Source organism: Dufourea novaeangliae, unplaced genomic scaffold (assembly GCF_001272555.1).
Source record: "Dufourea novaeangliae isolate 0120121106 unplaced genomic scaffold, ASM127255v1 scaffold14, whole genome shotgun sequence".
In the NCBI taxonomy this organism is placed as follows: domain Eukaryota; kingdom Metazoa; phylum Arthropoda; class Insecta; order Hymenoptera; family Halictidae; genus Dufourea; species Dufourea novaeangliae.
In genome coordinates this window covers 2,813,739-2,836,926 of record NW_015373890.1, presented here as the reverse complement: position 1 = coordinate 2,836,926, position 23,188 = coordinate 2,813,739, and the positions used below count along the sequence as shown (strand labels likewise).

General features: G+C 32.3%; 3 protein-coding genes across 3 annotated transcripts; all 3 read left to right on the top strand.

The window, feature by feature from the left end:
* The first annotated feature begins 1,345 nt into the window (after positions 1-1,345).
* On the top strand, positions 1,346-9,511 carry LOC107186354 (ER degradation-enhancing alpha-mannosidase-like protein 3). Its single transcript, XM_015574203.1, has 18 exons — positions 1,346-1,365; positions 1,968-2,180; positions 2,269-2,314; positions 2,646-2,746; positions 2,969-3,008; positions 3,103-3,215; positions 3,302-3,455; positions 3,542-3,670; positions 3,746-3,917; positions 4,500-4,657; positions 4,743-4,847; positions 4,922-5,266; positions 5,407-5,571; positions 5,649-5,747; positions 5,830-6,147; positions 6,220-6,433; positions 7,003-7,115; positions 7,704-9,511. The coding sequence occupies exons 2-18, from the start codon at positions 2,059-2,061 to the stop codon at positions 9,390-9,392; spliced, it is 4,083 nt and encodes a 1,360-aa protein (XP_015429689.1). The 5' UTR covers positions 1,346-1,365; positions 1,968-2,058; the 3' UTR covers positions 9,393-9,511.
* A 2,343-nt stretch (positions 9,512-11,854) lies between these two features.
* On the top strand, positions 11,855-13,101 carry LOC107186083 (mitochondrial fission regulator 2-like). The gene is made up of 5 exons (XM_015573892.1): positions 11,855-12,023; positions 12,252-12,439; positions 12,521-12,657; positions 12,752-12,980; positions 13,059-13,101. The coding sequence occupies exons 2-5, from the start codon at positions 12,252-12,254 to the stop codon at positions 13,099-13,101; spliced, it is 597 nt and encodes a 198-aa protein (XP_015429378.1). The 5' UTR covers positions 11,855-12,023.
* A 3,505-nt stretch (positions 13,102-16,606) lies between these two features.
* LOC107187208 (pro-corazonin-like) lies at positions 16,607-22,763 on the top strand. The gene is made up of 3 exons (XM_015575244.1): positions 16,607-16,655; positions 22,201-22,431; positions 22,650-22,763. Exons 2-3 carry the CDS (start codon positions 22,201-22,203, stop codon positions 22,761-22,763), a joined length of 345 nt encoding a protein of 114 aa, XP_015430730.1. The 5' UTR covers positions 16,607-16,655.
* The last annotated feature ends 425 nt before the right edge of the window (positions 22,764-23,188 follow it).

Genomic DNA, 23,188 nt, shown 5'->3' with positions numbered 1-23,188 from the left:
TTCACAGGACAATGATATAAATGGAACTTTAAAACTTTTTTAAGTGTTACAGTGATATTTCGTTACATGTTCCATAATGTCAATAGATTTCCCCGCAACATCCATAATTATTACAAATGTCAATATAACGAAATATCTTTTATGCGATGTTTGTGATAATATAGAATAAAAATATACTGTTAGTCCGATATTTAAAAATACACATGCGTTCGTTGTGACTGTTAAACTGTTGTAATAACAATGTATATATATATATTCATAAAAACAATATTATACGCAATAACTTTTTTTGTACTCGAAAAAAAACCAGATTAGTTGAGCTCGAATGGATTTAACGTAGTTCACAAATTCACCGTTCTCATAACGTAGAGAGCAGAAGAAAATCCCTGACTTTTTACACTATCGGTATTTCAGAACATGAGACACGAAGTCCCATAAGATGATAGGTCTATCCTATACCTAGTCGGTGCTTCAATACACTTCATCGGTTAATTAAATCCGCAAATAACAAAGTTTTATATTGTTTCCGAGACAATCATTCTTACGGTTTTATGAAACAAAAATGCGATACCGAATAAGAAACTTTTTCTTGTTCGGCTTCACTTTAAGCGGTAACATTTTCGTCGATAGACTCAGCAAGAAAATAAAATTACCGCGTTCCGTGCAACGTTTGTAAATAGTATATGCATGACCCACGGCATTTATTACAAAAACAACTGTAATCGAAAAAACTTTTTAAAAACCACGCTTATATTTAAATGCACTAAAAAGAAGAAAATAATTTTTTTCCTGGTTCTCCATAAAATACCGAATCCAGTTACATAATTAATAATATTTTTCTCCAAAATTTTAAGCAATTAGGTCAAAATTTCTTCTGTTATAAAATTAGTGTCGGAATAAATAGAAAAAGTTAATATAAATTTAAATAAAATCATGATCATTAGTGACTATAAATAAAAGCGTGGAGCGCCCACGAAGATTACGTCAACATAGTTTAGAGCTGTACAATATTTAATTTAGTAATTTTTATACAAATAAGGTTTTGCATTTTTTCGGATTAACCGGCCTTAAATCCCGGTCCCATAGGGACAGGGATTAAGTAGCCGTCTACAATATTCGATTTTTAAGCCGTGCTAAAGTTTAAATTTTAGATAAACTTCCATGAATTACCTAACAGTCACGTGATTTCTCCTATTCAATTGTATTCTGATTAAGAGGTTAGTTTTTTAAAGGAAAAGATTGCTGTTTCAAGCGTGAATGGTCTATTGCATTCCGTTGAATCTTCTCCGAGCACAGATTTTTAAACAGCCACATCCAATCCATATTCAAAACATTCGACGCAACATAAAAACCAATAAAACCATTGTAAGTTTTACGAAACATATTGAAACGTATGGTGTCGCCTACACCGCCTACACATATATATAAGTACTTATACATAGTTCGGGGTTGTTCGGGGTGGAAAATCGTTTGAACAACAGCAAACTGACAGTAGCCACATCATTTGGCCTTGATGAAAATACGTAATCAGCTGTTACTACCGTCTATTTATCTCTTGTTGTATTGCATTTAATCATATATGTTCTTTCCACTATCTGCCAGTCATATTTTGACACATCACCATCTTACCTGAAAAATAATCAAAACTTTTATAACCTAGCGGGAACAGTGTGTCCACTTGAAATCATTTCTTTAAGTTTTCATTTTTTCCGCATGTACTGAAAACTTATTTTTAATCAATGTCAACAATTGAACCGTACGAATTTCTGCTTCACTGACAATTAATACCTCGCTGGAGATTTATATTTTCGATAAGTTTATAGTGCTTGTGTCCATGAAAAATATTCCTGAACACACCAAGATAAATATCGTTAATAAAAAAGAAACGTGCCGCTGATAGATATATTTATAGTCTACGATGAATTGTATTATTTGATCACTATTACAATAATGATCTTTTGCTGAAGTAAATCAAGAAAATCTATGAAGGACCATGTGTGCTATTATAAGTGCAAGATCTTGACATCAAGAGGAACGCATTTTCCAGTATAAAAAAAGATGGCTTGTGGTTCTTTAATCTGGAGGTTACTTATGTTTGGATGCAGCATACAAGTATTGTTAGCTGCATCCAAAGATGATCCATTGGAATATATGAGCAAGGAAGAACGAGATTCATTAAAGTTTGTATCACTATATATATTTTTTTTATTAGATTGATAATCTATTATTGGTACACATTCATTATTATATGTACTATTTTAATTACAGGGAAGAAGCCAGAGATATGTTCTATCATGCATACAATGCTTACATGGTAAAGTTTATATAAATTTCTTTTCTTTATAGATCTTTAATAAATCCGATTAATTTTAAAAATACAAGAATATTGCACAATTCGAGGAAACAGTATTTAATTTTTGAGAAAATAAATAAAGAGAGCATCCTATAAAAGCTGTAATATAAGTAGAAATAATTTATATATTTCTGCACATCAAAAATGTTACAGGGAATATCACAAGTTTTCTATTAGATATTTATTAAATGTATTGATTGTATTAAAGTTGATATGAAAATCTACATCTATTTTTGAACTGCATTTACAATAATTGTTATTTCAAATTAAGAAACAAATTTGTGTGTTAAAGGATAATGCATATCCTGCTGATGAATTGATGCCGTTGAGTTGTAAGGGACGATACAGAGGATCAGAACCAAATAGAGGTGACATAGATTCCACATTGGGAAAGTAAGAATAACACTTTATTACGTATACAAAATAAAACATGGACTAGATAGATAGATCTTTTTTGTGACTTTTATTCCAAATGGAAATGTTCTCTTGTGTTTTTACTTTATAGAATTTTGTGAAAATACAAGTTTGAGAGTTAAATTATAGTAATCTCATGATTATTTTTTATGAGAAGATTGTGGTAGGAAACAATTCTATTTATGTATTATTTACTTTCAGTTTTTCACTTACATTGGTGGATACATTAGACACACTTGTGGTGAGTACATTAGAATCACATGTTAATTAGATAAGAATTACATATTTCAAGAAATATATTTTAAATTGATTTATAATTATTTAATATGTGTTAGGTGTTGGGAGATTTAGAAGAATTTGAAAATGCAGTTAAAGTTGTTGCCAGAGATGTTAGTTTTGACACGGATGTTATTGTTTCTTTGTTCGAGACTAATATTAGAATGCTTGGGTAAAATATACTATTTATTACATTCTCTTTTTCTGCAGTATCTTTTCTTCAAATGATTCATCTGATTTAAACAATTTGTTCAATAGAGGTCTTCTAAGTGGCCACATACTAGCAGAATATTTGCAACAAAGAGCCGATATAATGCCATGGTATCGAGGTGAACTTTTAAATTTAGCAAAAGATTTAGGATACAGATTTTTACCTGCATTCAACACAACAACAGGAATACCATATGGCAGAGTAATAAAATTTTCATTCGTTATATCATAATAGAGTTTTAAAAAATCAGTAGTTTTTAAAAGTACTCCATTGTATACTTTCTATAGATAAACTTGAAATATGGTATGAAAGGCGTACCTCTGGAAGTGTCAAGAGAAACATGTACAGCCTGTGCGGGTAGCATGATTTTAGAAATGGCAGCATTGTCAAGGTTAACAGGAGAATCAATTTTCGAGGTACTAAAGACGTTTTACTTAGAATTTCATAACAACATCTTGTTGAATTCCACTTTATGATACTGTGTTACATAGGAGAAAGCACAAAAAGCAATGGATGTTTTATGGAGAATGCGTCACCGCGGCACTGATTTAATGGGTTCTGTATTAAATGTACATTCTGGTGATTGGGTACGAAGAGATTCTGGAGTTGGAGCAGGCATAGATTCTTACTATGAATATTGTCTTAAAGCATATATTTTATTAGGTAATTATTATTTGATTATTTCCTCTTGTATTACCTGAGTCATTTGAAAAGTTCTAGAAGTGGAATGTAAAGACACTTTATATCGTTTTTGAAATATTTGTATTTATCAATAATGCCCTTTAACATCAATGCACTTGAATCAACAATTCAATTTTATAGACCAGCGTTCTAGTCATTCTTGGGAAACTTGCACTCGAATTCGCTTTTGATTAATTGTTAGGAGACGCGGCACACAACGTAAATGCATTTTTTTTTAAGTAGGTGTATACGAAATACTGGGGGACCCGACGAGCGTATACTTTAGTGCCGAGAGTTAATGCCGTCTGAAGCATTTTTCCCTATAAGATTGTTGTCCTGGCGTGGATCCGAGTTTGGGACGATAATCGAGAACAGTCTGTACTATGTAGTACACTAACTTAATACGTTACAGTTCTTCACGTAACAAGTGAAAATTTTCGATGTACTACAAGTTTCTGAACTACTAATGACGCTTATACTTTTCTCCGAGTATTTTTCAAATGACCCACATATGCTAAAAAATAAAATTGACAGTAATATAAATCAAGTTTTAACGTTACGCAGGCGATGAAAAGTATTTGGGGCGGTTTAATAAACACTATCAAGCCGTAATGAAGTATGTAAGTCAAGGGCCGATGTTGTTAGATGTACATATGCACAGACCAAATACAAACTCCAAAAATTTCATGGATGCTTTGTTAGCTTTCTGGCCTGGTTTGCAGGTAGATTTTAGCTGACTCTTGTATGCTTAAATTATTTATTTCCTGAATAATCATATTTGTTTAATTGTCGTCTACTTTTTCGTAGGTATTGAAAGGCGACATTAAACCTGCTGTTGAAACACATGAAATGCTGTATCAAGTTATGCAAAGGCATAATTTTATACCAGAAGCATTTACTACTGATTTTCAGGTTGATTTTCATTTGTATGAACAAATAAAATTATGTTTTATATTAAGAATACTTCTCAGTTCGTGTGATTGTAGGTGCACTGGGGACATCATCCATTAAGACCCGAGTTTCTAGAGTCGACATACTTCCTGTATCGTGCTACGGGTGATCATTATTATTTAGGAGTTGGACGTAAAGTACTGAAAAGTCTGCAAACTTACGCCAGAGTACCGTGCGGTTATGCAGCTGTGTCGGATGTTAGAACCAATAAACATGATGATACAATGGATAGTTTTGTATTGTCAGAAACATTCAAATATTTATTTTTGTTATTCGCGGAACCAGGCGAGTTGGTTTTAGATTTGGATGAATTTATTTTTACAACCGAGGGACATCTATTGCCATTAACGCTTGCTTCCGTAAGAACTAATGTTTCTTCAGTAAGTATTTAAATAATTAAAGCGATACTTGTGTTTACTTTAACAATTTAGTATTTAAGTAACTATAAAATGTAAATTTGATAAGACTGAATTTCATCGTATACTGCAATCTTTTAATGTTTATATTTCATGAAATGAAGCAAGATTTTGAACGCGATATGGTGCACGTGGACGAAATGGATCGCACTTGTCCTAATTCTCTACATTTATTTCCTGCATCGGTGCGTTTACCTTTGCGAAATATGGTTGAAGATGTATGCCCAAGACGGGCAATGAAAAGAAGGTTAAGTGCTGCACAATTTCAGGTATGGAAGTATCCTATTACATTGTAATTAATTGCATGTTTGCTTCAATAAGTGATAAAAATGATTCCTTCCCGTAGGCCAACAGCTTAGAGCATTTGAAGCTGTTGAGTGATATGGGAATAACAACATTAACCTTAGCAGATGGACGAGTTCAACTTTTACATACCTTTTCTAACGTAGTATAAAAGTTTTTCTATACGAGTTAATGCAACTAAATGTTTTACATAATATAAAAACATGCATCTATTAATTGCACAGGCAAAAACACCACAAGACTCAGAAGAAGGTTTATTATTCATGCAAGAAATGGTAGAAATAAGCAAACTGCAGTCCCAACAAGTGGAAACGAAACCGCAAGCAGTTACGTTCGTGAACCCAAATACGAATCCACCTCAAAAAATTATGTTATTTGCCGGACCAGCACATTTTGGTCCTGAATTGCAAGGGTCGCATAAAATAACTGGGAAAGTTATTTCTACATATCCACCTGCTGCCTGCACTGATCTGCTTAACGTAGAGAAACTCGCAGGAAAGATAGCAATAATGAATCGTGGTAGTTGTATGTTTATAGAAAAGGTAAATTCTCTTTATTATATTCTCGATTTCACCCAGGATAATGTTTTATTTAATTACACGTTTTGATTAAAGGCAAGGCGAATTCAGCAGGCTGGTGCCATTGCTGGAATAGTACTAGATAATGTTGAAGGTTCTAACGCTGCAACGTCGCCTATGTTTGCAATGTCAGGGGATGGAAAAGAAGTGGATGATGTAACTATTCCAGTGGTATTCTTGTTCAGCGTTGAAGCTTCGGAATTACTAAAAGCTATTGCAGCTGCTAATGGTGATCTCACAGTTACTCTTGGTAAGCAATTTTACCTTATACGAGTAATTATAAAAGTACATTTAATTTTGTTTTTACGCTATTTTGATTTAACACAGTCTAGACAAACATTGAATTATTTTTTTCGCACGATTTGTTTTGACCTGACACGGTCTATTAATTTAACTTATTAAAAATCATCATTTAAAGTTTAATTCTAAGACAAACTATTTCTACTTATTTGTCTAAGAAATTCTTGATTCGGTTATCATATTATTTTTACTGGTTTTTATGATTTGAAGACAGTTTTCAATTTTGTCATATGCACGGCATCTTTTTTTATACGAATTTTTCGAAAGCGTACCTGTCTTGTAAAAACATAATTAAGTGTACTTAGATAAATTTGCTTTGCTATTATTCTTGTGGCCTTTATTGAATTTTATTTAAATTGGGCAAATAACATATTCCTATGTACTTTTTATATAAAACGAGGTATATTCAGTTAGAATAAGTCTGTATATTTTTCGTAAAACAATGTTAATTGTATGCAGCTTGAAATATGAACTCAATGTAACTGTAATTTTCTTTTTTTTTTTTTGGTTTATTTACAGGCACCTTCTATCCAAATGAAGATGTTCAACTAAAAGCACCCACTGATTTATCAATGTTCGAAAGATTGAAGGGATCATTAAAATCTTTCCTTACACAGCAAATAACACCACAGGTCTGTATTCGTTGGTGTTTGGCAATAATTTTCATTGAATATGTTCTTCTTTGGATATTAATTCACACGAAACGATATTGATTCATATTTCATATTTGTGTGATGATTATTTCCGTGTAAAAAGAACCTTATGTCTTTCTTACAAGTATTTTATATCATTCATGAATGAGAATCAAATGACAACACTGTGTCATGTGTGAATTAGTCAATGAAATCGGCAACTATTATTTCATAAGATATTTTTTTGTTTAATATTTATACTTCTTAGCAAGACAATTATATATGCCTTTCACTTAATCGTAATATTATGTAATGCAAATTGTTATTTAAGTTTTTATATTTTTTAAAGAAATTAAATTGTTGATTTTTATATTTACTACATCCACTTTAGTTTCATTATGCTTTTATATTCCTTCTTCGTTCAGTTAACCATTACAAACATGCACATTTACAATAACTTCATTTTATACTATTAATTAACACATATATATGTATAATATATATGTAATTTTTTTTAAATTGTATACTTTTACATCTCATATAATTGTAAAATGAAATTAAAAATCGATAGATATTTTTTTATAACAGACACCTGGAAGCAGTGGGTTAAATTTGGAAATGATATCCAAGCTCAAACACGAAGAAGATGAAAAGGATATAGTCTATTCTTCTGATCTACGAGCAGAAATTGTAAACGATTGGCTTGGTGGAGAAGTAAAAATCACGTCGTCATACAAACATACTCGTCTTGCGAAGAGTTCAGACGATAGCACGACGTTAGTTGAAAAACAATGGCGTCAATTGAGAGAAGTCTTTGCCAACCAGATATATACGGATGGAAATCAAAATGCAGGCTTACAAATTAGAAGTTTCATATTAGAAAGCTATTGCAATTGGATACTACAGGCACGAGGTGGAACAGATGTTTTATTAAACATGTCCTTAAAAAGTAAAGTTTTTTGGTTTTTAGAAGAATTGGCTCAAGTTGCACCGAATTCGTCCATTATAAAAATGGACCAATTGATGAAATCTAATAGACAAAAGATATTAAAACAATATTTACTTGCAAAGATGGAACGTATGGTATTGCATATGAACAGTCTCAGACCGACGCTGGTATGGACAAAGTATGGGCTTCCAAATTCTGAACAGTTACTTCAGTTGACACAACTCAGTATAGCGCAAGATGGCGATTACAAATTTCTGAGACAGTTATTGCCGGGTATTTTTGACACGGAAGATGAAAGTACGAATAAGCGTCTTTTCGTGATAGATCATTTTAGTAGAGAAATGCATAAAGAATATCTCGAAATGTTAACTAATATACAGGAAAAATATTTGGAGAAATCAATAATGGAACATAAAAATTCGTACCATGATGTAGTAATTAATAATTGGCAAAGAGATTTAAAGAATTTTGAAAAACTGGACATACTGAAGAAAATTATAGAACACGATGCTACCATTGAAGAATTCATAGCTGATAGTACCGAAAGTAGTAAAATGGAAACGAAATTCAAAGATGTTGCTAAAATATCTAAGAAACATGAGGCTATTGAGGTTGAAAAATTAGAAGATTTAAAATATTTTATAATAGCAGAAATAGAAAAGGCTGACAAAATTTCTGAACAAAATAATATTCGAAAATATAAGGATCACGTTAAAAAGTATAAAAAACATATTGATGTTTCAAAAGATGCCGCAGATAATACAGGCAAAGAAGTAATTAATCCAAATAATGTCGTTTTAAATGCTTCTTTGCAAAGTCAAAGTGATACCGAAGAATTGGAAGAGAGAAGAAAATATATGGAGCTCCTGGAACATTTTACTAAAATTACAAATTCTTTGGAAAATATACAATCAAATAACTTAGATTTTTTAGAAAGTGTTATCAACAACAATAGCGCTGAAAAACAAGTGTATGAAGAATCTTCATTAAACAATGGCGCCGATTTTCAGTTAATCGGCACACAAATAACTGCATCAAATGTAAAAACGATAGTAAAAGATAGAGAAGATATGACGTTAGAAAAGGTCGAAGATGAAAGCACCCGCGTGCATGATAATCAGAAAAATAAAATAGATATTGAGCATTCCGTTAATTTTAACGCGAACGATAATAAAATTATGTCCTCCAACTTACCTACAGAATTAAATGACAATGTACGAACAACTGAAGAGGAGAAAAACAAACATTCTGTTCATAATAAACAAGAGTCACTAAGTTCTTCACATGTACAGGAATACGGAAGTAAACATATCGATGATGAACTATAATAAAAGCTTGAAGTTTTAGGATGAATTATAAATATTAAAAAAGAAATGGATAGATTTCTAAATGTTACAAGCCTGGCAATCCTTACCACACAGCATTTGATATTTTTGCACTAAAACTCAAATGTGTGTACAGTGAGCTTTAATGTTTTGATATACATCAACTCTTTTAGAAAAAACATTAGTTATTTAATAAAAAAAAAGAAAGAAGAAAGCATACGATCTATCAGACGATATCAGAATCACATTAAGTCTGTTTAACTGGTGCTTATTATTTGAGAAAAATAGTGAAGTTATGAGAAAATGTATAATACATATAGACTGCCTGTGTGAGACATTTATCGTAACGAGGTTGTGAAAGAATATTCTGTTAAGATTCTAAAGGATGTAAATTTTATACATACCACTTAAACATAGTATATTTCTTGTGCACAATACTTACAGTACAATGACAACATATTGTTTTCCTTCGAGAAAGGGTTTGGTTCTGCTCCCGTTTTTTGTCTTTCTGAATTCAAAATGTGTGCCATGCTGGACAACGTAAATGAATATATCAGTGGCTAATGAATATTTTGTCATTTCCTACAACACAACTATATTTCATATACTAATATAGCATATGGATAATGGTTGTTAAAAAATAGTTTAAATTCTTTGTGACAGTAGAATTTCCATGCTTTTCTTAAAATGTTATGGTAAATTGTTTTTCGTTTAAATATCACGGATGTTTATTTTATTTATAAGGTTTCTCATCTTGATATGAAGAAAAAGCACAGTATGTAATATATGAATTTTATTTCAGTAGTATAAAGTTTGGTATACACATTTTCTCAAAAATATATTTTCATTTTTTTTTCTAATACCAATATTTGCTGTTTTGAGCTACATCTATCAATTTTACAGACATATATTGATATACTTTTATTTCAATATTGCTGTAATAATTGTATATAATATATATTTTTCATTTTCATTTGTGTATTAATATATGCCTTATGTGTACATAAAATTGTACAAACAACAATGTATATATATGTCATATGGTTTGTAACAAAGTTAATTAATAGTGATAAAAAAGATAGCCAATTAAGTATTTACTGTTCAGTGTATTGAAGAAACTTAGTTTCCTTACAATTATCTTCTTTTCTTTTAGTAAAAACAAACGTTTGCAGATTGTAAAACAGCTCTAAGCTAACGATGCAGAATTGCAATTGTATTATGTGCCATAGAATATGCGCAAGAAATTGTTATGTTTCAAACCAAATCAATTTAGGATGATACTATGTGTATTTCATTTAACCCAGTGTAATATGTAACTGACTATAAATGTAAATACTATATAAATAAGTAGGTAATAAGTTTGTGGTTTACAAGTATCATGTAAAAGTTTGTATACTAAATGCCAAAATGGACATTACAAAGTTTATTGTACATTAAACTAGTTACTATTTTGCATAGATTGTATGTATAGATATATGCATGTATATATCCACATACATAAATGAACATTGCATGTACATATATATGCATGTATGTACGTGTATATCATTTAATTTGTTTATCATACAAAAAAAAAGTATAAAATACATAAGACAGATGAACATATACAAGTAATATGTTAACAATTTTTGGTACAGAAATAGAATATGATACCGAGAAATATAAATAAAATCTCTGTTACAAAGAAATATAACTTCTTTTTTCAAAGGAATAGAAAGTAGAAACATTCAGTTTTCATATCTGTATTTTTATGTGTAACATCTTACGGCTCATATTTTTTTTTCATAAACTTTGTACAGAATTTAATTTTAATTATATTTTATAAATACAAATACCGATAATGGGTGATCTTTGTGTTAGTAATTCATCAATATTTTTATTTTATAAAATCTGTATTTTAATAATTATGTTCAATATCTTTGATCAGGAAATTTAAAGTACATATGTAACGAAAACGTTACAATTTCTTCCCAACCTGCTTTATTGAATAAAGAACATTGTTGCTTTCAGTACATAAATAACAATTAGAAAGATTGCGTCAGATTATGCAAAAGTTTTGTTTATAAAAGTATACATATAACTGAATTTTTCGGAGCACATGTATATAAGGCTATATATATTCATGTTATTATTAACTTCTATAAAACGATAGATAAATTTACGGAAAAATGAAAACATTATATAATTAAGAAGTGCAGAAAATATATATGAACAATGTTCTAAATAAATTTTTAAAAATAATCTTTGTAACGAGTATTAATAGTTTTTATTAGTACATGCTGGAGATTGTTTTATTAAATAGACATTGAAGTAATAAAGAAAAACGCGTCCACAATGTATAATGATAAATTCTTTAAAAGATACATCATCATATAAGTATACGTGTATTTTAACGGCTTTGCTTTAAGCCGCTTTCCATTGAAGTTTGCGTCTTCGAGTTACGACAACCTGTCGTCAGACGTTGGCTCACGTTGGCTGTGCGTCAATGGTAAGGAAGCTATTTTAATTTCGAATTTCGGACGACCCTGATGTGCTCTATCAGGTATCAGGCGTACAGTAATACATTAGCATTTCATTTCAACAATCGAGCTGAAAAATCAAAGATTTTTGAAGAGACGATAATTGATTTCGAAGGTAGGACATTGCATTTTCACTGTCATGCAAAGCAAATAACGTGTACGAGTACCATGTGTTACTAACCATACAACAAACTTGCTTATAATTTCAATTTGTGACTTTTACGTAATTGCATTTTTGATTAAAGTTTTCTAAATTTTCGAATTACCAGTTGCTATTTCGTTATTCACTTAACATTGTACACTATGAAATTTGTAAAAAAAACAATTCTATCTTGTATTTCAGATGTGTGAACCACCAAAATACTATGGGAAAAGAAGAAGTATTGTCCGTAGAATTGGTTCACTTTTACCTTTAAAACCTCCACCAAAAATATATGTCAGTGTTACGTCTTTACATTCAATGACAAGTTCCATGATCAATGAAGAAACCAGTAGTGATTGTAAAGATACAAATGGATTTGAACAAGCTAGGTAAGTAAATGGTTTCATTAAATTTCATTTGTCTTAATTGATTTAACAATTCATTAATTCGATAATATTTGTATGTACTAGGCTTTCTAATATAAGACCAGATTTATTGGAACCTATTAGTTTTGGGTCAGAAGTTCGTTTGCTTGCTCTAGAGCAAGAACTTCAAGAGCTTAGGGAACAAATTTCAGCGATAGTTAAAAGTAACAAACAATCTAGATGTTAGTATATATAAGGAACATACATTTTGATCTATTAGTAGTAGTTTATTGTCTAAGTATATTAATTGTATATACTAATTAAAAATCTGTTTAGATACATCCACTGCATCTTTAGCAAATGGAACTGATAGTGAAAATATAACACAGGTGCAACCACCACCACCACCACCATTGCCACCACCTACAACTCCTCATATCGCCAGGAGAGCAAGTTTGCAAGACCACAAAGTTGAAGAACGTAAAAAATTCCCATTAAATTCTCAGGCATCTATGGGTGATATTCTCAAAAATATTGACGGAATTCAACAGAATCCAGTTGCTAAGTAATATTGATTGCTACATATAGTGCAGTTGTACACAATTATCTATTGTAAATTATAGTTTGATGTAATGTGTTTCAGATCTCCAGGAGGACGTTCTGTTCGCATAAAACGTCACAGTTAATTTGGTGATAGAAGATTCCCTTTCAAGTGATGCATGAAGGCACTCTACTGACAGTTTTTTGAATGAGCATTGTGTGAGATATATGTGCCATATATCATTTTGGACAGTGTTAATAACAGGCTAATGAATTGGATGATTACTTTTAAGAAGGATATGCATCCAAGATGCAATACAGTGGATACAGTTGATGCAAAATTAATGTGGCAGAGATCATTGACATTGTGATTAAAAGTTTTAAAATGTGACGTTAATCACATTTTTCAAAGAGCATTGTTGCCGTTAAAACGTATGGAGATGAACTAACCAAAGATATAATTTATTGCATAGAACGGGATTAAAATGTTGAGCTGTAAACTAATAGAGTATTGTGTAAGATATTTTTAAATTTGAGTAAATACTTTTTTATAAAAGTAAAAAATATGAATTGTTTGAAGTTTTAAGAAAAAGCTTGCTGAAATATATGTATCACGTCATACATATTAAAAAGATACATGTTTGATTAATTTGAAGGGATCACAACTGACAAAGTAATGTGGATTTTGGTGTTTACTATTTATTCTAGTCCTATTCTAACAAGGACAGTCCATCATTTGTCTTAAACACAGTAATATTAATCCAAAGTGTTCAACAGGCGTTAACAACGTTTTTAAATTTTTCAACAAATCAGATTGAAATTCATACAAAAAATGTTCCATCCTTATTTTAAACTATAAAAGTTTACTGCTCAATATTACTTACACATAATTTTTTACTTTTTGTGCGAGAAGCATGTCTAAGCGCTGCTTTAGTGAACAGAATTAGTGTTTATTTCGATTTTTCTGAGACACAGCTTCTCAAGCACCATCTACTAGAGCCTCATTAGTTTATTTGACGTACGTTCATACTTATTCAAATTGTAAGGCAAAAATGTTATGATATTAAAGTCATGCAGTGACTTTCATATGTTAGATCCTGCCATAGAAAACAGTACATGTACTCTCTATAAATAGATACTAGCACGGGCTTGCCACACAACGGATAGTCACACTGGTACTCATGCCATTTGTTAAATGAAACACGTTTTCATAGTAATCAGTCAATGAACATTCAATAATATGTGCACACACGATGAGACGAACACACGAATCATGTTTTGTGACATTAAGATCATGAACTATCACCGTGTAATAAATCTTATGTTTACCTGACTTACGGTTGCTAATATAAAGAATTTAGGGAAAAATGTAGTGCAGGATCGTGACAGTGATCGATCAAAGTTGAACATATTTTCAGTTCTTTATATTCTTTATAGAAGTAACTCGAAACATTTATGTTTTAACTATTTTCTGACACAAAAGTATTTAGGGAACTTAATCTTCTGTTGAAAGGAATGTCATATAATAGATTTTGGAGACTGAGTGTAATCTTTAATGATATTACAAATGTACAGAAGATCTGTTTTATACATGTAACTTTTATCAATAATTAAAAAATAAACGTTATTGTTGAACAACGAAATAGTGTATTTATTTGTACATTTAAATAAACCAAAATTGATATTTTATTTACACAAAGCCTCACAACGTTATTCATTAATCCCGCACTATTTCCACTCGTATTCTTAATATCAATTAACCAAAAATGTAATAAATAATAATAAAATAATTAATTCTAAAACTTTAAGTTTTGGAAGTTCTGGAATTAGTTCCAATTTTCGCCACCAAAGTGGTGGAGGCGCCACTAAATGTCCCATAAATACCCCAATTTTTCCGGCACTTTTCTGAATCCAAGATGGCGGAAAAAATCTGCAAGTTTGTGGGGGTCTCTAGGCCCCCACCAGGGCGCCACCAACTTGCAGGCTTTTCCACCATGTTGGATTCAGAAAAGTGCCGGAAAAATTTGGGAATTTATGGGACATTTAGTGGCGCCCCCACTACTTTGGTGGCGAAAATTGCAAAATAATAATCCTGAGTAGGTACTTATACATACTACTAATTTAATATTTTTCATGGAAAGCCGAAAACATCCTACATAATACTACGTGTTTCGTTTTTTTTACGATTTATATGTAAACATTGAAATTGAATTCCATACTCGAGATTTGAATAAAATGTTATTTACGTTTATAAATATGTCATATACTTGAACATGAATTCTATACTCATCACTCGCATAAAACATTATTTATGTTAAAATTTCACGCGTGCGTTCAGTTTTGCTTCTTATTGTAACTGTGTATATTCGTGTGCATTACGAAAAGTAGTACGTTTCGTTTTTTGCCGGGAAAAATGGCATATTCGAATGGCTGGCTACGAAAAGAAGCTTGTTTCGTCTTTCGCTACGAAAACTAACAAATTCGAATGATTTCCTACGAAGTGTAGTGTGTATCGTTTATAGCGAATTAAATTATGCATATTTAAATTTTTATATTTTTTTGTCCTTTTGGAGATTAGATAGAGTTTCTATTTATTAAACAATATTTTTAAAGGTTGAGTTTTTCGATGGAAAACGCTTTTGTACAATTTCAACGATCAGTTTTCGCCGAAAAATAAAAAATGTGCTACTCTTCGTGGCGAAACAGTAGAATGTGTTAGTTATCTTTCTAGAACTACCAAAACAGTCGAAATAACTGGTTAGGGCATTCTTATAACGACGATTAAAATGGTACAATAATATACCTTCGCTCAGATATTCCACAACTTTCATTGCAATGTGAATGTGAAGAAATTATTAGAATATTTTCAAAACTTTATCGTGTTTATCGATCCGATTTCATCGTTTCTTATGAATATTAACACTAGAACTACCCAGTCAGCCAAACCTGCAAAGCCAAATTTTGTTCAATGCCTGTTATAAAGTTATGACTACAAGTTTTATGCTAGATTTGCTATAAACAAATAAAAAAGAACTTGTACACAGCAAGTTATCAGGATATTTTCTGCATACAGACATAGCAATGATAACCAGTTGTGTACAAGTTTTGAGCAAATTGCCAGCAATAATTACAATGACAATTAGCCTCGGTTATTTCACAGCAATAAAACATATGTTACTTTTCGTAATCGCACGCTGATATAACAATAGATCCCTGGAACCGTATTTTGATTTTTAAATCAAATAATGATGCATCAAAGAAAATACAACAAGTTTCGTTTCCCTCGTCAACAAAGTTCCTTACGAACATGTGTTTGATTGCGTTAATTACTATGGCGAACGCCACACGAACTACGTTATTTGTGGGATTTAACAACCCCCCTGGAAACTCTAAACGTCCCAATTAAAATTTATTATGCAGTTGCCTATAGTCGACGGAGTTCGCTACAATGTTCGTTAATAATAATTAGTGTCTTTATTGTTGGTTAGTACGGGGAGGACACGCCAAACTTTTGATAATATAGTATAAGGTTCAGGAGGGGGAGGCTTTTAATGAGAGATCTATGAATGGTAGCGTGAGACAGGGTTTCCCTATATAAACCTGGACCGGTGCGATCACGTATGACACTGTCTGAAATTTTACGGCGATCGACACATCACCCGTGTAGACGATCCCTCCGCCATTTCTGTGAAATTTTAAGGTAAGAATATTTGCTGAAAATTGTATCAGGATAAACGCAACAATAGATGAACACTTAAGAGATTCTGTGACTATTAAAGTCGAATTTCAAGTGATAATATTAATGAATATTTACCACATAAATATTAGATTTTTTAATGTCTATACCTTTTTATAACGTATAGATGTCAATTTGAAAAATTGGAAAAATGTAATTAATAATATTACAAGGAAAAGAATATAGATTTCAGCAATGAATGAACAATATTAGGTAAATGAACATTTCTAACCAGTGGCGCGAAAATTGTTTAAATATAAAAAAAAAAATAAGGAATTGAAAAAAAATTGATATTTATGCAATTATTTGCTTATTTTAATATTAAATCAATTTACTAATTTTTATATATGGATAACATTCAGTTACTGGTGCACTGACCCTAGCTTTCAACATTGTTACAAGTTCCCGCGAATATTTTGATATTTTCTTGTTGAGATAAAGCAATTAAAGGAATTTCATCTTGGGATAGTATTTGAACATGATAGAATAAATAACAGGCGAATTTCTGTGCCCTAGTTTCATTATCCATTATATTAGGTAGAATCGTAAATAATTTTTATCGTAGATATTACAAAATTTACTAAATATATAGTAATTAAATAGCAACGACGATAAGAATGTTTAGATTAATTAACGATTACTGAGGTTAATCTCAGATAGCACATGACGTCAAAAGACGTCCTGAAGATGGCTTAAAGGCGCCTTAGACCTAAAATAGCTGTAAAATGGACGTCTTCAAGGCGTCATGTGCTATCTCGGTAATGATGGAGACCGGGTAGTGTAAAAATATTCATTGTGAAATGTATTCGTTATATATGTGCTGGGAGAAAATGGTTTGCATAATAAAAAATTTCACGTACGTTCCTTTATTTATGATTGTTACACCGTGGACGATTAAAAATTTAAATATCCCTAAATTAAGGTTCTGGACTGCTTAATTCGAACTATTGCTAAGGCTGCGGATTGCCCAGTTTCAGGCAGTTTTTACCCTAAGTTTATCGATAAATGTGACCAACGGAAATTCTGAAAAAACGTCAACAGATAATAAACGAGCAGGCGAGTGCAATAGATTAAAGCTGGAGGCGACGAAAATAGAAAAAAAAAAACGAATTCCTCGTATCGATCAAAATGAAAAAACAAAAAGAAATCAACTTTTGATCGGTATGTGCGCAGCACCACCGATGGAACGGCATCAGATCACAGTTTATCAAGTGTACGATTATTTTTCCTTCCCTTGCCACGGATTGCAATTTCGGATGATTGATTTCTTTGATTGCGGAGTGAGTTATTCGCGCGAGATTCAATCTGTCGTACTGATTTTTTAATCAGTCCAATGAAATTTATCCCCGGAACGTGTACGGCCAACTTGCTTGGACATTCAAGCGTACGAACGGCCGATAAACAAACACATTTCACATGAATAGTAAAGGAAAACATTAATATAAGGAGTTAAGTTCGTCGAATATAAGTTTTGTCGAAAGAGACAGACATCTCAGAAGACTATGACCTTGAGATGATCTTCGATCTCATAGCCTAATTTCCTCCCTAAAATACAATAACTTTCTCCCGTGACAAATAAGAGAATAATTAAGGGTGGCAGAGTTGGGTGGGACACCCTGTATAGGCTATAAACGTATAAAATCCGTAGTCCAGTTATAAGATCTGTTATAAATAACTTGCGTGCAGACTGACAGCAACATATGCAGCAAATTGGCTCGCGCCAGACACTGTTCCATTTTCGCCCCCAATTTGAAATAGGTTATGTTGCAAAGACTTGCTGCCAATTTGCTTTACCATTTTATCAGCTGGCGTTACCTGATGAACCCAAGCCAAATGCGGAAACAGATGGCTATGGTTGTTTAGAGAACTTTTGTCTTTATTTACTGGCAATTTGCACGAAACTTGTACACAACTGGTTATCAGAGAGGATCACCTTCCGTTCGAAGGAGTCCTCCGCGACCAATGACGCGCGTAAATTCCATCATGGCCGCCGTAGGGAGATTGGAAAAATCAGCGGCGGATCGTTCGTCGGCCGCTGTTTGTGGTATCGCCATTATTGGCTACGGGGTCGAACAATGCAAATACGTGAGGGGGGGGGGGGGGTTCCTCGAGTCTTCTATGCGACAGAGAGATGCTGGTCACGTTTCCTTATCCGCGGGACACTTAGTAGCACTTACTCTTATCTTAATGACTGGGGACGCGCGTAGCGTTAATGGTTCCTTTAAAATTAGCACGTGGAAACGTACGAGGGTACTCTAAAATTTTTCGAAAAAACCCCCTCACGTGACGCGCAGCGTGTACCCGGTTGTCACAGGCAACAGAGATAAATGTCGGGGGCTTTTTCTTTTTTCTCTCTCTCTCCCTGCCTCTGCTTTTCTACCGTTTTGAAATCGCGATTCTGTACCACGAACGTCGTAAATTCGTGTTTACTTGATTCTGGAGTGCGACTGGTTAACTTGGTCCAGAAGCTAAAAGCGAATTACACTTGCTAACTGTATTTGACTACTAGAGTAGACCGGCTACTTTATCATTTTAGTGACAATTTGAAAAGCACGTGGTTTTCATGAATTTACGAAGAAAACAATGAAACCGCATACGGTAAAAAGCCGGTCTGACTCTTATTTTAGACTGATATTAGTCATATGTATATGATAGAGGAATATTAAGGCTTTCTACCTTCAATTAGCTATTCCTGCACCAGACAACAACCCTTCCGTGACTTCCTATTCCACTTCCAACTCATTCTTTTTTTTTTTTCAAGCAACTCCACCTTCTTTTGGCGCGTTCGTGCTAAGACGATTGGCTTCGGCGATATGATCTCAATAAAAAATAACAAAATAATTCGTCATTTGAAATGGATACTATTTCAAATAAATCGATAATATTTATATTTTTAAATAACAATATTGAAAATAAAGTTTCGATATAAATTATTTCAAATAGTTATTCCTTATTTTCATTTCAAATAAAATTTGCCCAGGTCTGGGTGTAGTGTTAATATTATACAGATTTGGTAAGCGGTTTCCAATAATGCAACAGGTTTTGCGAATCGAAAGCGTGAACGTTATTTAAGTGAATGCGTTTTAACATTCGAGGAACATTGAGGCTCCCGGGCTTCCTTTTTTCGCTTAACGAGCCCCGCTAATCGGCGAATTGGCGAGTTAATTTGTGAAATGGATGGAATCGAGCGTGATTTCGACGACTGATAGCGGCGCGAGAATCACTGCTACATTCGTTTTCCTTTTTTTTGTCGTTACACGTTCGTCTTCCAGACGAGTTTTTTTTCGACCGTTACAAAATGGCGGCTCGTGTGGCTGCACTCTGAACCTTTAGACCATACATATTTATTTTGCAATCTAAATATCAAAATATATACATGTTTATTTTGTAATCAAAATATCAAAATATGAACTATTTTATTTTAAAATAATTTTTCTCTGGACATCTGTGTATTGTTTAATCTATTTTTTAAAACTAAAGTAATTTATAAAGAAATAATTACCTTCATGTAAATATAGATTTTTGTGAATTAATTGATAAAGATTGGAATGCAATAGAAATTTTAGTGTGAACAAGTCTTGAGAAAGATTTTCCAAATAGACTCGATGTACAGTAAATGAACCTGTACCAGTGAATTAACATTATATATATAAAAACGAGTAAATTAAATTGTTAAAATAAGCAAATGATTAAATATTAATTTGTTTTCAATTCCTCATTTCATATTCAAACAATTTTTTCGCCATTGGTTAGAAATGTTAATCTGTTTAATACTGTTCATTTGCTGGTGAAATCTGTATTTCTCTTCTTTTTAATGTAATCAATTACATTTTTTTAATTTTGCAAATTGAAATCTACACCTTATAAAACGGTATGGATATTAAAAAGTCAAATTTTCATGCGACAAATGTTTATTAATAGTATTATCATCTGAAATTCGACTTTAATAGTTGTAAAATCTCTTAAATGTTCATTTTATTGGTGCGTTTACCCTCTATTCCCACTCGTTCTGAATTATCCTAGTCCTACCATTGCTCTTCGAATAAATATTAAACAGTGTTTAGCGTTTTGTTTGTTACTCAAAGTTTACTTCTCAGGGAGAAATACAGTTCTCGTTTCTGATTAAACTAGGCAACGGGAGCGTTAAACAATCCGAGTGCTTGTTCTTAAATTGCACGAGTTTCAAACGGATCGTTGATCCGACGAGTCAACCGTGACACCCGAAGCGATCCATTGTTTTCTGTTCACACTGGAGTGAACATCGAGAGTTAAAACCAGCCATTTCTTTTTTTTTGTGCGCTCGGGTTGCAGGAAAAATAGCGCATGAAAAAGACGACGAATTCAAATCAGTTTGCCTAGAAACGCTTCTGTACAAACGGAATCCCGCGAAGTAAATACGCTCCTCCAGCCATCGATTTATGGCGTAACAGTTACTTGGAACGCGGAACGCTCGTTTCCGTGGCTCGAATTAAATTCATAATAGTTTCGCACGAAAGATATTAGGTGCACCGCGACCAGTTATTCATGCTATTTCTTTTAATAATGGAGAGGTATAATTTAAAAGCACGGCGCAGCTTCCTACATTTTTTCTTAGTAAAAAAGACGTAGGACATTGAAGAAGAATGTTTGATAGGGTTTTTATACTCTCGGAAATAAATAATGAATAGACTCTGCCTGTTTATGACAATTTACAATTTACACTATTATACATGGAAATCAAAAGTCAACAGAATTTTATTTTCTGCACTGGGGGTTTTAATATATTAATAATACATAAATGGTATTAAACTTCAAGCAAATCATTTGACCTAATTCTTTCGATTTAAGAGATGCCCTAAATGTATCAATTCTACAGTTCAATAACTAGTAATGAAAGCAAAGAATAATAAAATTGTGAAGCATATGCATAAAAAGTTATATTACATAAATTTAAAAGTAGAGTAGGTGGTTCTAATACAGCCTAGGGTCTCAATATGAGCTATGTAGTTGGAAGTAAGATTATGTCAGGTGCTTCACTATAGCGGGATTAGTATGAAACTATAACTTAAAAGAATTACTTATTTAAACTCCAAATCATAAAGTAAACATGTTTTAGATATTCTTATGGAAGTGTTACATCTTAAAAATCTTCAATAAATTTGGCAATAAGTTCTGAAACAAAAATGCTAGTCCGCATTTAGACCACCTCCTTTATATAATTTAAAAAGTTATTACCTTACGATCCTTTAAATTGAATCAAGCCAAAATTGAAATCGGGTCGAGGAAATATGTTCACCTATCGACTGTAATATAAATTAACCATTGATGTAAAATTAATTCTTAAGTTTCTCTAATAAAGAGCATTATTTAAACTTCAATTTCGGGTCGAATTAATTCAAATTGTGCAAAATGGTCATTTCAATTGCACAAAGGTCAGGTGAAAGATGAATTGAATTTTTTTACATATTTCTATTTGTGCACGATATTCGTGTAACGTTATTAACAACGTATTCTTTTTCGAATTTTTCAGATGGCTACCATGCACGTACTGACTTATTTCGTTTTCTCGTTGATGCTGACAACAGTTATTTGTCAGACGTTCCAGTACAGTCGCGGTTGGACGAATGGTAAAAGATCGTCGTCCATGCTGGAGGATCTCGTGAATTCCCCCAGCAAGAATGCGGGTCAATTAGACAATATCCTTGTTAACTGTGAGTTACAGAAGATGAGATTACTACTTCAAGGAAACGGTTACAACCAGGTAATTAATGTTTCGACTAATGTTCTTGGCAACTGAAGTCACTCTGTAATAAGCGTGCCTTATGAGCCGCCATTTTAGGTTCTGAAATTCTTGAAGCCCTTTATATTTTTGGAGATATTTCACTCGAATGAATGAAACAATACCTGCAATGCAATTAAATTCACCATATTCTGTGATTTGCATATGTCTTATTTAAGAATTGTGTTTTTCTTTTGCAGTTATTACAACTTCCTTGCGAATTTTTCGCTGTTCCGAAAAGGAGTTTCCCCGAATCAATGGCGAACGTCGAGCATTATCGACGACAGCCTCCGTCCATCAATAATAATTATTAAAACTATCATCAGCGTGTGTTTCTCTAAGAGTCAGTTGTAATTGATCGATGATTTGAACAAATAAAAAGCTGTATCTACGGAAGCTCACTTGTTTTGTTCTTTATACCTTGTCATTCAAGTTTTTCTTCAGTTATTACATACATCTCTATAAAACTTAATCAATGGTGTTTACTACAAACTCTTCGGTTTTGTAGTTTAGTTTCATAGGAGTATGCACAATATTCGAATAAAACAATAATGTATACTTATAGTGTTACAGCACGTGTTGAACGTGTTAAGCAAATCTTGCATAAAACTTGTAGCCATAACTTTATAACAGATATTGGACAAAATTTGACTGTGCAGGTTTGGTTGACTGGGAGGTGTCCAAACACTTACGAGCAGCAGTGTACATTCGCCACGTAGACTGTAACCGATTAAATCTT

What these genes read in the sequence shown, in the direction of transcription:
- LOC107186354 (XM_015574203.1), top strand. Translation starts at nt 2,059, where the DNA reads ATGGCTTGTGGTTCTTTAATCTGGAGGTTACTTATGTTTGGATGCAGC. An exon ending in TAAAGCATATATTTTATTAG is followed by an intron (nt 3,918 to 4,499) that starts GTAATTATTATT and finishes AACGTTACGCAG; the next exon opens with GCGATGAAAAGTATTTGGGG. An exon ending in CACAGCAAATAACACCACAG is followed by an intron (nt 7,116 to 7,703) that starts GTCTGTATTCGT and finishes TTTTTATAACAG; the next exon opens with ACACCTGGAAGCAGTGGGTT.
- LOC107186083 (XM_015573892.1), top strand. Translation starts at nt 12,252, where the DNA reads ATGTGTGAACCACCAAAATACTATGGGAAAAGAAGAAGTATTGTCCGT. An exon ending in AATGGATTTGAACAAGCTAG is followed by an intron (nt 12,440 to 12,520) that starts GTAAGTAAATGG and finishes TGTATGTACTAG; the next exon opens with GCTTTCTAATATAAGACCAG. An exon ending in CAACAGAATCCAGTTGCTAA is followed by an intron (nt 12,981 to 13,058) that starts GTAATATTGATT and finishes AATGTGTTTCAG; the next exon opens with ATCTCCAGGAGGACGTTCTG.
- LOC107187208 (XM_015575244.1), top strand. Translation starts at nt 22,201, where the DNA reads ATGGCTACCATGCACGTACTGACTTATTTCGTTTTCTCGTTGATGCTG. An exon ending in AAGGAAACGGTTACAACCAG is followed by an intron (nt 22,432 to 22,649) that starts GTAATTAATGTT and finishes TTTCTTTTGCAG; the next exon opens with TTATTACAACTTCCTTGCGA.